The 15,368-nt window shown below is 48.0% G+C and overlaps 1 protein-coding gene across 16 annotated transcripts in view; it reads left to right on the forward strand.

The window, feature by feature from the left end:
* Positions 1 to 15,368, forward strand: part of CTIF (cap binding complex dependent translation initiation factor) — a 320,545-nt gene that overhangs the window by 281,801 nt on the left and 23,376 nt on the right. For 14 of the 16 annotated variants that reach the window (XR_010588762.1, XR_010588763.1, XR_010588764.1 and 11 more), the window contains one exon: positions 578 to 733. Coding sequence is in view for 12 of the 16 variants with exons in the window: in XM_065549997.1 (XP_065406069.1) it covers positions 578 to 733 (156 nt within the window). In the remaining 4 variants the exon portion in view is untranslated. The other 2 variants (XR_010588765.1, XM_065550002.1) reach the window with 2 other exon arrangements.

The raw sequence follows: 15,368 nt of genomic DNA on the forward strand, positions 1-15,368 counted from the left end.
GCCAGTCCCCTGCTGTAATTTAGAGGGTGCCAAGGAGCAGTTGCAGCAGCCAAAAATCACCAGCGGCCCAGGGAAGCCCAGGTCCTAGCACAGGGGACAACATGGTCCCTTTGGGTGCTAATTTTGAGAGAGGTGTAGACAGACTGAATTTACCTGTGGTGACATGAGTTCCCTTGAGCAGAAAAACCAGGCAGCATGTGTGCTTCCTGCATGGCTCGTGTGCCTTTTGTGTTTGCCACACCCGTTAAACCAGCCCCACTCTTTTGCATATTGAATTGAATACTCACATATGTTACAAAAGGCAGAAAGGCCAAAGGGAAGTTGTTTCTATTGCATTGTGCAGCTGCTGTTGCTATTTCTACAATACCTGCTTTATATTGTGTTGAAATTTCAGCCACTGCACTTACACTGAGTAATCCGCATGCTCATTACTAAAGTGACAGTCAGTCTCTCTCTCTCTCTCTCTCTCCCTCTAGTTTCAATTTCCTCTTTTCTTAATTCCCTCCCTAGACAGCCGTTGCCTCTTCCAGTGAGATGTGGTTTTGCTGATGCCGCCTGTTGTCTGTCCCCCTTGCAGAAAGATTTCACAATGCGGGAGGAGCTGCAGCAGCGCGACGTGGAGCGCTGGCTGGGATTCATCACCTTTCTCTGCGAAGTCTTCGGCACCATGAGGAGCAACGGTGGGGAGCCCTTCCGAGTCCTTGTCTGTCCCATTTATACCTGCCTCAGGGAGGTAATGCCTCATTTTCTCACCCATGTATTAGCTAAGCTGTTGAGTTACAATTCTGGTGGTGTCCTTGGCTATTTATTCTTTCTTTTCAATTATTAACATTTCCCCTCCATCTATCCCTTTGAATTATTCCTTTCTGGCATGGGCTTTTGGATCCTTCCGTCCTGCACAGCCCTTTGAATTAAAGCTCAGAGTCCCGAGACCCCATCCTTAAGGACACCAACCATGCAAAATCCAGCAGTACAAAAAGTGTTCTAGTTCTGAAAGGTAAATAACGCCCAACTCCAAACCACAGGGGACTAGGATACGCAGAATCATCTCACAGAAGGCAGTCTGAGGAAAGCAAAAGAGTGAGGTGGTGGTGTTATTTATATTCAAATAGCACCTAGCCACCCCAACTGAGAGCAGGGCTGTATCATGATAGGTGCTGTATAAACCCATGTGATTTACCAGAAGAGACAATCCCTGCCCTGAGGAATCTACAGTCTAAATCAGGGGTGGGCAACCTACGTTTTAAGCCGGCCCACGAGCTCCCGCTGGGGAGTGGGGTCTGGGGCTTGCCCCACTCCAGCCAGGGAGCAGGGTCGGGGGCCGCACCACGCAGCTCCTGGAAGCCACAGCATGGCCCTGCTCTGGCATTCCAGCTGGGGAGCAGGGTCAGGGGCTGCTTCATGCGGCTCCCAGAAGCCACGGCATGGCCCCGCTCCGGCTCCTATGCGCTCCAATGGCCCCCTCCAGCACTCCAATGGGAGCTGTAGGGGCGGTGCCTGCGGACAGGGCAGTGTGCAGAGCCGCCTGGCCACGCCTTCACATAGGAGCCAGAGAAGGGACATGCTGCTTCTTCCGGGAGCCACTTGAGGTAAGCACCGCTGGGAGCCTGCACCCCTGAGCCTCTCCCCACACCCCAACCCCCTGTCCCAGCCCAGTTCCCCCTCCCGCCCTCTGAACCCCTCGGTCGCAGCTCAGAGCATCCTCCTACACCCCAAACTCCTCATCCTCGGCCCCTCCCCGCGCCTCACTCCCCCACTCCAGCCCGGAGCCCCCTCCCACACCCTGAACTCCTCATTTCTGGCCCCACTCCAGAGCCCGCACCCCCAACCAGAGCCCGCACTGCCTCCCGCCCTCCAACCCCAATTTTGTGATCATTCATGGCCCGCCATACAATTTCTATTCCCAGATGTGGCCCTCGGGCCAAAAAGTTTGCCCATCCCTGGTCTAAATAGTCAAGACAGACAAAAGATGGGAGGGAAAACAGGCACAAATAAATGAAGAGACTTACTCGTGGTCAAACAGCAGGTTTGTGGCAGTGCTAAGATCAGAACCCAGGTCTCCTAGGCCAATGCACTATCCACTAGACAACACTGCCTTCCATCATTTAAATGAGATGGGGGGCTGGATAGAAAGCATGGTGGGACGTCGACCTTTAATGACTTTGGCAGAAGCCTCAGATTTGCAAATACAAAAATAAGCTAAAGTGTTAAAAGATTATGTAAATGTTGAAGAGAACTTTTCTCCAGCCAATTTAAAAGCTTTTATGTCTTCTGCTGCTTGTAGAAGACATTCTTAGGAAAAGCAATCTTATGGCCCATTTAGTGGAGCGGTGAATCTCGATTTTATCAGCTGTGCCTCTGTAGTCTCATACAACAACAGAGCTAAATAACTGGCAGCAAGATAAATTCTGCTCTTGAAACAAACACAACCGCAAAAAAAGGGAAGTGCTAAGAGTAATTATTTTGTACTTACATAGCAACTTTCGTCTGCGTGTGCCAGGGCATGTTGTAAACATTAAGCTCATAACAACACCACTGTGAGTGGAAAGATGAGTAAACTGAGGCACAGAGAAATTAAGTGAGTCATTATTATAAGCTAGGAGAACCCAGAAGCCCTATCTGCCTAGCGACCCCAACCGAGAATATTGTCTAGTGTGTGTCACAAGTGTGACACACTGGGGAGTGTGTGCTAAACATCCCCTGCTGTGCTGATGCAGAAAGGATGTGAATTGTACAGGCCCCAGCTGGACAGCAGTACAAGTCATGCTTTTAGCTCTGAAGGTCCCTGGTTCAATTCCCAGTGTGTCAGTATCATGATAGGTACTGGGAATTGAACCAGGGACCTTCAGAGCTAAAAGCATGACAGGTAATGCTGCCCACCTGGGACCTGTACCAATTCATATCCTTTCTGCATCAGCACAGAGGGGGATGTTTAGCACACACTCCCCAGTGTGTCACACTTGTGACACACACTAGACAATATTGTAACACTTTCCCCCATGTGATGTTAATCATAGTAATGTAGGGCTGGAAAGGATCTTGAGAAGCCACCTAGTCCAGCCCCTTATGCTGAGGTGGGACCAAGTAAACCTAGAGCATCCCTGACAGGTGTTTGTCTGACCTGTTCTTAAAAAACCTCCAATGGATGGGAATTCCACAAGCTCCCTTGATAACCTACTCCATTACTTAGCTATCCTTATAGTTGAAAAGTTTTTTCATAATATCTAACCTAAAAATCCATATTGGCTATTGCTTATAACCCTATTATCCTCTAGATGGTTACAAATGGATTGTTTAATAATATGTTCTAGTGTGTTGTCAGCGTGACAGTTCAGGGCAACTGCCCCTGTATTCCACCTCTGTGGTCCCTCGAGGACTCTCAGTCCCACTCTCAGGCTTCCAGCTCCTCAACTGTCACCTCTCTTAGGGTGGAGACCCACGTCTCTCTCCCTCCTGAACGGGGGTTTTCCAGGCTGTACAGTTCTCTGCCAGCACTGTGACATCCCCAGCAAGCAAGTCTGCCTAAACAGACCAGTGTCTGCACTTCGCTTTCTCTTCAAAGGCTATGAACAGCTGTGGTTTCCCGCAGTCACAAGTTATTGCACAGCCCCTTCTAAGCAAGCACATGTATTCTTAACGTGAAAGCATTACAGAAAAAAACATATTAAAACAAAGAAGTTCCTCTACACATGCTTACCAGAGGTCACCCATCAGTCTTATGGGGCCTCAATAGGCCAAAGTCCTTCCAACCCTTCCCAGGAAGGATTGGAGGCCCCCTTGGACAGAATGTTCTGTCTGCTTGCTGGATCAGAAAGCAGGGCCTGAGACAGTTTAAACTCAGGCTGTTTAGCCAAAAGTCCTGTCTTTGTCTGTTGGTCTCTGGAGAATCCAGTTTGAACCTGTAAATCCAAGCCTCTGCTGATCGTTGTACCTCACTGAAGGGGTTACAATCTGGGAGAATTTGCCCAATCATCCCCCCACTCTTCTTAATTCCTGGAGGAACTGTGGTCACCCTCCCCCATGGAATTACAATCTGTGGCCAAATAATATGTAAATGTAATACTGTAAACTCTCCCAAAGATATTGCAAGAAATTGCCATATGTGTCGTCCCAATGAGTATATGGGGGCTGCGTATGAAACCCAATGTGAATTAAAATTCATTTGGATAACAGAAAATGAATTCAGAATTCCAGTGATTCAGTATCAGCGAGGATACTTTAAAATCTCTAAATAAATGTAAATAAAGAGCCAAGTTATGCTGAGATTTTCTTTTCCCATCATTGTCCCTGAGCAAAGTGTTTTTGTTCATTAGTTATCAGGATTGGCAGCGGCGGTGACGACTCTGCTGTTTCCAAACCCTAAAATGGTGGATCTAGGGCTGATCCGTGGAGGGAGTTTGTGACCTCATGTTGCAGGCTCTCTGTTTCTTGGCATCTAGACATAACCAGCTTTGGGATTTTTTTAATACCCTTAGCTAATCTTATCTCGCAGGATGGACTCGTGAGAATGGGTTCAGCCAGTCAGCGTTTGTGATAGGTGGCAACTCTAAAAGGATCACCAAACCCAAGCTGGATTCTGGGAACCCCCGGAGTTATGCAAGCTGTAACAGTCCTCGATGCACAGCAGCCCCGTAGTGCAGTTGCTATAGCCCCTGCTCCTGTTAATATAATATAATAATATATGGAGATATCCTATCTCCTAGAACTGGAAGGGACCTTGAAAGGTCATCGAGTCCAGCCCCCTGCCTTCACTAGCAAGACCAAGTACTGATTTTGCCCCAGATCCCTAAATGGCCCTCTCAAGGATTGAACTCACAACGCTGGGTTTAGCGGGCCAATGCTCAAACCACTGAGCTATCCCTCCCCCGGCTCTCAGGCTACTCGGTACTCCACAGGGGGGCTAGCAATGTTGGAAGCCGGCTGGAGGGAGATCTGCTGGGTCAGCAGGGTACAAGGCTTGGAAGAGCATCTTGTCCCCTTCCCAACCTCCAGGACCTGTCGGGTCCGACCCTGGGAGCTACCCACAGAAGTGCATTTGTGGATTTCCCAGGGAGGCGATGCTGTGCAAGCACCATTCCTTCCCACAGGGACATTCTGCCCTTGGCAGGTCTCTTTGAAGACAAAGCCAGATCAGGGTGGTTCAGGCAATGAAAGGCAGGCCTAGGTGGCACTGACAGCACTCTCCTTGCCTATGTTACCCATCACAGCTTGAATTCTTACAAGTGGCAGGATTGTTTAAATCTCCTCCGCTTTTCATGCTTTTTCACATATTGCCTTTCGCTCAGCTTAGACAACAAAACTAGCCTGATCTTTCACTCTCCCTGCCCGTGCAAGATTGTTCCCAAGAGTGTTTTTTCTAGGGCCCAGTCCAGTTTTGAATGTCCCAAGAACATGGGAATTACACCACTTCCTTGGTAGACATTTTCACAGCCTAATAGATCTCCCTGATATTCATCCTAAATTTTCCTTTGTGTAACTTCATCCCATCACTCTTGTTTGTACCCCCTTGGAGAGCCTGGGGAGGTTGTTTTTTCGTTTTGTCTTGTCTCCTTCCTCTGAAGCATGAGGGATGGCCATAGCTGGAGATGGGACATTGGACAGGGACTACCAGGGCTCTGAGCACGGAGCAGCTTCTCTCTCAGGTGCTTGGCTGGCTGGTTCTTGCTCCCATGCTCGGCATGTGACAGAATGCCACACGTAGGGTGGGAAAGGAATTTCAACCAGTCAGATCAGCAGTGACTTTGGGGGGTTATCACCTTCCTCTGCACCATGTGGGTGTTGCCAAGATTATCTGGGAATATCTCACTTAATTGTTTCCCTGCCATGGCGGGGACCTTGGGCACTGGTGCACCTCAGTCCCTCCTATTCTCTGTCTGTGGCACATACTAGTCTCCTGTGGGGTATAATACTTTGGTCTAATTTCATTTGTTGGGTTTGGAGTGCGGGTTCAGGTGGTTTTGGTAGCCCGTGCTATACAGCAGACAGGGCCGGCTCCAGGCACCAGCCAAGTAAGCAGGTGCTTGGGGCGGCCAACAGAGAGGGGTGGCACGTCTGGCTCTTCGGCGGCAATTCGGCAGCGGGTCCCTCAGTCCCTCTCGGAGCGAAGGACCAGCCACCGCATTGCCGCCGAAAACTGAAGCGGCGGCGGTAGAGCAGATCGCGATCGCAGCTTTTTTTTTCTCTTGGGGCGGCAAAAAGCCTGGAGCCGGCCCTGACAGCAGGTCAGTCCACATGATCGAGTGGTCCCTACTGGCTTTAAACTCTATGATTCTCCCTCCTGTTTGATGACACCCTTCAAACACTGGTGCTTGCTTTTTCTCCTGCTGCCCATCCACCCAGTTCTTTTACTCTGTAGTCCTTTATAAAAAATCGTTATTCGAGACAAGCTAAGATCTCTGTCTCTCAGTCCTTTCAGCAATTCGTGCATCTTAGCCTCTCCCCCCCTCCCCCTTTTCCTTTATAGCTTTGGCAGACTCAGCCAAAGGTCACCAAGGGAGTGAGCAAGAGGAAGGGGAATGTTGTCTGATGGCTGTGGCAGGAATGTCTCTTCCCTTCGCCCAGGGAGGCTTCCTCTCCATAGCTCCCTTCCTTTCCTCCCCAAGTAAAAGCATATTAACACCTTCCATAATGGCCTATGCTTATGCTATGCTGGACAGAATGGGGGGTGGATACGGTCAAGGGGCAGTGATGACATTGGAACGGGGTGGGCCAGCCTGAAAGAATTCCTGCTGCTGGCTAATGAGGAGGAGGACGACAACTCAGAGGTCACCAAAGCAGCCTCTCTCAACAAGAGAAAAATGGACTTCTACAGCAGTGAGTAAGCCACACTTTTTTGCTGTATGTCAGCTCAGTTTGTGTTGTTTGGACTCAAGAGGAAAGCTGACCTTGGGAAAGGAAAAGTGAGGTGCGGCTGTATATGCCGGGGGCTGGGAGTATTATGTGTTGTAATGAATAACACATACCTAGTTAGTGCATCTGATCATTATTATTTATTGTTGTTAAAAGAAATCTGTTACACAACCCGGGGAATTTGCACAGTGCTTTACAAACCGAGATGAAAACACGTTCACCGCTTGGAAGAACTGACGGTTAAAGTTGAACAAGGCAAATGTGAGAAAAGACCTCGGACAAAGTTAAACCTGGACTAGTGAGGGGTTTATTGACAAGGAGAAGGTGGAAAGGATTGTTTGCAGAAGTGGGTTTTAAGGAGGGAATTGAAAGAGAGAAGAGGGCACTTTGCAGACAAGAACAGGAGGATAGAGGACTGTTGTAACTATCAAATCTAAGGAGCTTGCTGGCTTAGTTTACAGGCACCAGGCAAAATTATAACGAAGCATAAAAGTTCAAAATATAAACACATGAAAATCTTTTCTTCCCATCCATCCCCCTGGGCTGGGGGGTATGTGTGTGTTCCGAAGGGGGGAGCAGCCTGGGTGTGTGTGGAACGGGACATTGTTCCTAGGGAAAGGTTTTCTCTATGAGCCGTCTTACATTTCAGTCTGAACACAGTCAGGTTTGGCCTCATTCTTGTCTCTCCTGGCAAGGAGTTCCATCGCTGGGTCTCTTTATTCAGATCTGCTGTACACACGGATATTGAGATTTTCCAGGACCATGATTCTTGAAGACTTTGCTATCAGGCTTGGTGGAAACTCTGCTAGTTCTTTCAGGAATTAGACTGGGGCCTTGGAAGCTCTTATGGCTGGAGATCTAAATAGCAGAAGTGTCCCACTGTTTCTTCCATCGCTCACTTCACATACACTCAGATCTCTCCCCATTTTCATGGTGGATATCCCTTTGCATTTCTGGTCTGGTGAAATTAAAATGGCCACCCCACTGCTCTTGCATGCTGTAAGGCGGTTGCGTGGTAGGTATTGTGTGGGGACAAACTGGGCCATAAGCAGGTTTTGATGATTCATGTACAGTTGGAAGTCTCTTCTGTGAACAGCTCAAACATGATGCTCCTTGTGCTAAGGGCTGACCTAGTATTTGTAAGGAAGAGCTGGAAGCTTGAGCTGTGGCTTTTTACTGATGCAGTTTGTATGGCTGTTGAGGGGCGTTGGAGGCCAGTAGGGTATGCTGCAGTTGCCAAAGGCTAGTTGTTGATCTCCCAGAATTTTTCTTCCTAAGGTGGAATCCCCTTGACGGTGATGGCTTTGAATGTATTGGCAGCTCCTGGTCTCCAGGGTGGAGTTTATGTGAGGGCTTGGAGGGCTGGGTAGTATATTCTCCGTTGTTCCCTGTGTGCAGGGCTCGTCCACCCAAGTAGATAGTGCCACTGGAAGGCTGCTCTAAATTGTGCCAGGTGCAGTTGGTGGCCCTGAACTCTATCCCTCTACAACGGCATTGCTCAGAAAGCCCAATGATTAGGCCTTTCGAGAGAACTCTGGGGCCCTGGTACATCATGTTCATTGGGGCCCCACGCCCTTCCATTTCACCCCAGTTACAGATGTTTTGGGGACTCCCTTGAGCTTGGAGCCTGGTACAATTGTCCCCCTTTCATCCGCCTAATTTAAAGTAACTATAATTCACAAGGCTGCAACAAATGATCTTTCTCTCACACACACAGTTCCCAGAGTACCATGGTGGGGGCATATCCCGTCTCCCCCTCATTCTTCCCAGGATAACTGAGGTTAGTGTTCTAATTTCTGGTCTTGCACCAATGAAGAGACAAATTCAGGGTCAAATTCAGCCCTGGCATTGCAAATGCAACTCAACTGGCCTTAAATGTCCACTTTTCTAAATTCTGCACCTGCCTCTTTCTGTTTCCTATTTAAAAAAAAAAAAAGAAAACCTTTTAAAACAGGAGCACATCCAAAGGGGGTTGGCTTCGTGTAGCACCGCTGTGTTTCTGTTCCTTTGTGGCTATGGAACTCTTTCAGAATGATCATAAAATAGGAACAATGGAAACAGATGGCATGAGAGGCAGGGAGACTGATGACCAGCAAAGGGGAATTATTCTAGCTTATATTCCAGTAGCACCTAGAGGCCCCAACCAATATTGGGATTCCATTGTGCTAGGCACTGTACAAACACACAGTAAGAACTCAAGCCCTGCCCCAAAGAGCCAACATTCTACATAGGTAAGACGGCTGATGGGGACGAAAGGAAAGAGGCGAAATGATTTGCTGAAGATGCACAGCAGCACAATGGCTGAGCCAGGTTAGAATCACTGTCTCCTGAGCCCAGCACCCAGTCCAGGGGATAGGGTGACCAGATGTCCCGATTTTATAGGGACTGTCCTGATATTTGGGTTTTTTTCTTATATAGGCTCCTATTACCCCCCCACCCCCGTCCCGATTTTTCACACTTGCTGTCTGGTCACCCTACCAGGGGACCATCCTGCCTCTCACATGGCAGAATTTCCACCTGATGGGTACAGATTAGTTACTCCTCAAGCTGGGTGGTCAGGAGGGAACTCAAGTAGTTCCCCTCACCTATACCTACGTTTTTCCTTTAATTCCAGCAACCAGATTGAATCCAGCCCTTGCTTGCCTGGTTGAAGCAGGAGAAGGGCGACGACATCACACCTGTGGGAAATGCAGAGTAAAAGCCTGATCCCCAAAGAGATGCCATGTAATGACATCAGCGGAGACTTGTGGGTGCTCAACATCTCTCAGGATCAGGCTCATGCAGTTTTTCCCAGGGTTTCAGTGGAGCAGGAATCGGTAGTTTAAGCCAGTTTTGTCCTTTCGTATTAGTACCTGGGGAGCAGGTAGACAGGGTGTGTGCGGGAAGAGCAGCTCTCCATAGATTTACCATGTTATTTTGTATGTAGACCTGCTAATAAACAGACTAGAAAGCGATTGCTTCACAGTCCTGGTGGCAATCCTGAGTTTCAGGATGGGAGATGCTCAGCAGCTCCTTGAAGTAGGAAGAGAGGAGAGACGGTGCTGTGGTTAAGGCACAGGGCTGGGATCCAGGAGATCTGTGTTTAGACGATGGGCCAATCACTTAACCTGCCTATGCTTTTTTCCCCACCTGTAACGTGGGTAATAGTATTTCCTATCTGCTGCCCATCGTCTGTCTTGTCTATTTAGACTGTAAGCCCTTTAAGGCAGGGACAGTTTCATACCATATGCCTAGTGTAATGGGATCTCAGTTGGGGCCTCTTGGTGCTTCAGTAATATAAATAATAATGTCCTTCTGTCAACTATCACAGCTTTAGTCTGTCTTGGGTTCAGTTTGAGGCAGCAGTTTTTCATGGGGTCCTTCCTGCCCTGAGAGACTGCACAGAACTGTATGTTTTGGGCCTATCTGGCAGTGAAGTAGCCTGTTTTGCTCCCCATATCACCTAACGGTTGTACATAGACATTAAAGAAGGGCAGCGTCAGGACTGAGTCCTGTGAGACTCCACAAGACAAAGCTTTAAGTGAGCCTGGGCGGCTGCCCATGATTCACTGGGAACGGATGGAATGGAAAGATGGTAGCCAGCTCAGTGTCACTCCATCAACAGCTGCAGATGGATTAGCAGTATCGAATGGCTGAGTATCACTGCCTTCTCTCTGTCCTCAAGGAGGATGTCCAAATGCAACCAGGGTTGTTTCTGTGCTATGATTTATCCTGAAGCCAGACTCAGAGGTTTAAGGAGATTGGCAGAGGCTAGGTGCCATTGGAATCTCTTTGCTGCCTTCCTAAAAATCTTGCACAGGAGTGGGAGGTTCGAGACCACCTGGGGGGTTAACATTGCGTGCTTTGAGCATTTTTTTAAATTAAATAACTCTGCAGTGATTGTCCAAAACTCTGCCTCTGAGTGGGCATGAACGACCCTCAGTTGATCAGCATTAGGGTGACCAGATGTCCCGATTTTATAGGGACAGTCCCGATTTTGGGGTCTTTTTCTAATATAGGCTCCTATTACCCCCCACCCTCTGTCCCGATTTTTCACAGTTGCTGACTGGTCACCCTAATCAGCATACAAGGATTTACGCAACACCATTATTGATGAATAATCATCCAATGATTATGGAGAGAGCAGACCTCACAGCCAATCAGTGAGTAGGAGATTTACATATTTGCAATTGTGAATCATCCCTGTAGTCTGGTTGGCAGAGACCATTCCATTTCAGTCTCAGTTAAAGTACTGGCATTAACCCATTGCTTCACTGCCTATGGTACAGGCTGTTAAGTATGAGCCCCTGGTGATGGGTATAGAGGATAATACTCCTTGTCTAATTGCCTTTCCCCTGTGCCTGAGTCTGTGGTGTCATTTGACCATAAGAACGGCCATACTGGATCAGACCAAAGGTCCATCTAGCCCAGTATACTGTCTAGCGACAGTGGCCAATGCCAGGTGCCCCAGAGGGAATGAACAGAACAGGGAATCCTCAAGTGATCCATCCCCTGTCGCCCAATCCCAGTTTCTGGCAAACAGAAGCTAGGTACACCATCCTGGTTAATAACCATTGATAAATCTATCCTCCATGACCTTATCTAGTTCTTTTTTGTAGACTTCATCCTTTTCCCTCCCTCTTCTTAGTTACTGTTATCTCCTGGGGCCACACTCTGTAATTTAGAAAAATATTCTAACTTGGTAATTAATGTCTAAAAGTCCAGAGGACACCGTCTTTTCACTGTCTTCCTTAGAGGACAACTGGAGAAGACCCTTCCCAGCTTCTGTCAGAAGGCTTGGAGAGCAGAGCTGTTTGGGGAAGAAAATTGCAGCTTTTAAAGTGTTGGGTTGTCCTTGTATTTTTTAAATCTTTCACGTTTAAAAAAAATCAACCCTTTGAGACTAATGAGGGTCTTTGGCAGTATAATAAGACAATAGGATTCTAAGATTTTTCTTCTAGTAATAGAATGAGACAGAATTTGCCTCTGTGTATTGTAGCATGAAAGACTTGGGCGGAGCGTGACTTTTACTTCACACTGCTTTTACGCCAGTTATTCCATACACTTCAGTGGAGATGCACCTCAGAGCACTTGAGATCAGAATCAGGCCCTCTCTGTAGGGAAGAAAAATCAGACACCTTCATCCAAAGGGGGAGGAAATAGATATTTGCAATATCTGTTTGCTTGCATGAAGCCTCTGTAGGGTGGCTTGTATCTGAAAACCAGGAATGTCTCCCTTCCAGTGCTATTCCTGGTACCCCAGTCTGTTTTACAAAAATTAGTGTTTTGTTCCAGTTCCTCGAAATCCCTGTGGCCTTTGGCATCCTAACAAAGCTTCTGGCCAGTGAAACTGATAGCCGGCTGGCTGACTGTTTATGCATCTTAAGGGCTGCTCTCCCACCAGGACTATCACCACCCTGATTCCTGCCCTCTGCGTGAGACCTGGACCCAGCCATCCTCAGCAGGTCACTTCTACATTGCTCCAAGTGATGAGCAAGGCAGCAGGCACCTCCACTGCATTTCTACCATATGCACATTGCCACAGACCCAGCCTTCGTTGGCATCCTGGCTTCTCCCCACCTCACCTGCACCAGGGGTGAGCACCAGATTGTGGCAGGAGGTGTGGAGACAACAGGGAGGCTGTTTTTAGGGGGAAAGGAAGGAGACAAAGGAATGAATGAGAGAGAGACACACAGAGAGAAGAGTTAATGAGCGTTACACTGCCTGTGTGTGAGTGTGGGGGGGGGGGGGGGCAGTGAGCGCTCCAACAGGAAATGGCAAAAGGGAAGCAGATTGAGGGCTGGAGGGAGGCAGAGAGGTGGAACAAGAAGAGAGGGGTGTGAGGGAAAGGAAAAGGAGAAGACAAAAGCACAGAAGATATAAGAACAGAGAAGGAAAAGGAGGAGAATGTAAAATCTAGAAAAAGAGAAAGAAAGACCGTAAGACTGGAGCAGGAGAGAGTCACAGGTACAGCCAAGCTGGGCCTGTGGATAGAGAGAGCCCGGGGAAAAAGACTAAAGAGGGTGACGAGGGAGAGGTAAAGGCCCTGGTCTTTATTCGGTGTGTGGGGAAAGGGAAAAGAGGTGGCTTGGCTGACAAGTGGGGAGTGAACTCCCTTCACTCCCTTCCACCCCTCCCTTCCCGGCCAAACCTCCCTTTGCTCACCTCCTTCTCCCCCCTTCCCCCAGCCCAGTCTCCAAAACTCTCCCCACCCCAGCAGCTTGTGTCCTGGCTTTCCCCTTTGACCATCTGCTCACCCTGTCTCAGAGCTGTGGGAGATTTTATTCTCCATGGCGTGAATGCCACAGCCCAACTCCTAGCAGGGATGTCTTCAAACTTTAATGTTTTACATGCCACTTTCTGTTAACAGTGAAGGTCCCTTTAGACTTGTCCCTGTCTCCCTGACACAGCAGTGCATTGTAACAGAAGTTTGTAAGAAGCGCGGGAAGGCTGTGGGGAACAGTCAGGGAAGGGGCATCAGATATTCCAGTCAGGCAGCTTAAGAGACAGTAATTGTTGTCGCTCTGCTTCCACTACATACACTTTTATTATATGACTGTGCCCTTACAGAGCCTAATTTTTAGCATTTAGTATTGATAATAATTTATGGAGATTTGGCAGCCAAGAAATCCCAGTGCCACAATTCAACTCTGTACATGGCTGCTAGCTGCGGTGCTTTAAAGTTTCACAGGGAGACTTCTTTAGCACTTTGGAGGCATATTCAGTACATTAAAAAAATCTTTCCAATTCAAAAACCTTCCTCCTCCACTACCTGTTTGTCCTGGAGCTGTGCGTTACTCTGACACTGGCAGGTTCCAGGAGCTCAAAACTCTGTGCCTAGCTTGAATCAGTAGGCTAGAGATTGCTAGAGGTAGACATCAAGAGCCTGCATCATGGACCAGGATGGGTAAAAATCACCTCCGAGTTCTCCTGTCCTCTTCAGTCCGGTGGAAGAGGTGGAGGGGTAGATTTGTGTGTCATCTCCTTCCTCCTCATTCATCATCTCCCTCTCTTAAAGTATTGTTTGTTGCCTGTCTTGGTCTGTGGTTGTCTTATTTAGATCCTAAAGCTCTTCAGGGCAGGGAACTTGTGTCTCTTTGACATATAAATGTACAGTGCAGACTCAATAATTTTACATCAATATTTAAATGCATAATCTTATTCTCTAATTTTAGGCAGGGGCAAGATAGAGAACAGAGTTCGGAATCTGTCTCACCTCAGATTCTGGGTAGGGGGAGATAACAGAGATTCAGTTGCAGAAGGTTCTGTGATATTTTTGGTCCCAGTTGCACTGTGTAATGTTTTGTGTCCAGGATCACATAATCTTAGAAGGGTATTTAATCCCACCCATTAAGTAGTGTAATAACAATGACATTTTTTTAACTATGAAGATTGACCAAGTAAGTAGCCCTGGTGCAAAAGATATAGTTATCAAGGTCCAAATGCTGCTCCCATTACACCATTGTCATTCCAGAGAGCCTGATTTTTGTCAACCACTTCCACCAGTTTCATGCTTTTTGTGTAACTCTTGACTTAATGATGTTACTCTTGATTTGCACGGGTTTCATGTAGATCAAAACCAGGCCCAGAGAAATTCCATTGACTTGGGTGGATTTCCACCCGTGTCAGTGAAAGCAGAATTTGGCCTCAAACAAGGAGCATGAGAGGGAGAGTGTGGCCAGGTTGCCTCTCCATCTGCTAACCGAGGAAGAGTGGCATTCATGTCTCATTCAGAATGGAGAGGAAGTACTCCCAGCAGATAAATGAAGCTAGATGACACTTCACGGGATTGTCTTTACTCCTCAGGTGGCTTTGTTTTCATTTTTCACCCTTCATACCAGGCAAACAACGATTTGCAGTTTCCATCAGCCACCATGCACTCTTACAAGATTCAGGAATGTCCTGCAGCCTGGGCGGGGCCCTATGCAATCAAGTGTGATGGTTTCTCTCTATATTTTCTTTCCATGTTTTTTATTTCCCTGGGCCTTTAAGATGAGATCACATCCTCTGCTCCCAGGGTTAGTGGTCATTATGGCTTCAGACAGGCAGGATGAAGTCTGGATGGCTCATACGTGTACGCACACACACACACACGCACGCAGCTCAGTAGGGTGTGTGGCAGGGGGGCTCCAAAAAGCTATCGTAATTTGTTCTGCAGCCTCAGGGATAATCAGAGTTGAGTGGTGAGTTGCATTGCTCTGCGGACCTGCTGCTGCTAGTGGGGGAAATCGGGGCAGTTCCTGTGACGACACAAGAGCATGGTCCCCCAAAGGCAGTGATTCCCAGTGGTCCCTTGTTTTGCCTAAGGCAAAGTAATGTCTCAGAAGCACTAAGCCCCATGACCACTGTACCTCTCTTCGCTCACTGCCCTAGCACCAAGTCAAACATCCCATTAGAGGAATTGGGTTTGATCCTGTTCCCCTTGAAATTAATGGCAGTTTGTCATTGGCTTCAGTGGGAGCAAGGAGCAGGTTCCTCGACTTCTGATGCCTTGGTAGGGAGAGCACTAACATTTCCAAACCGATCCCAAATTGGTACAG

Source organism: Chrysemys picta, chromosome 6 (assembly GCF_011386835.1).
Source record: "Chrysemys picta bellii isolate R12L10 chromosome 6, ASM1138683v2, whole genome shotgun sequence".
Taxonomy (NCBI): Eukaryota; Metazoa; Chordata; order Testudines; family Emydidae; genus Chrysemys; species Chrysemys picta.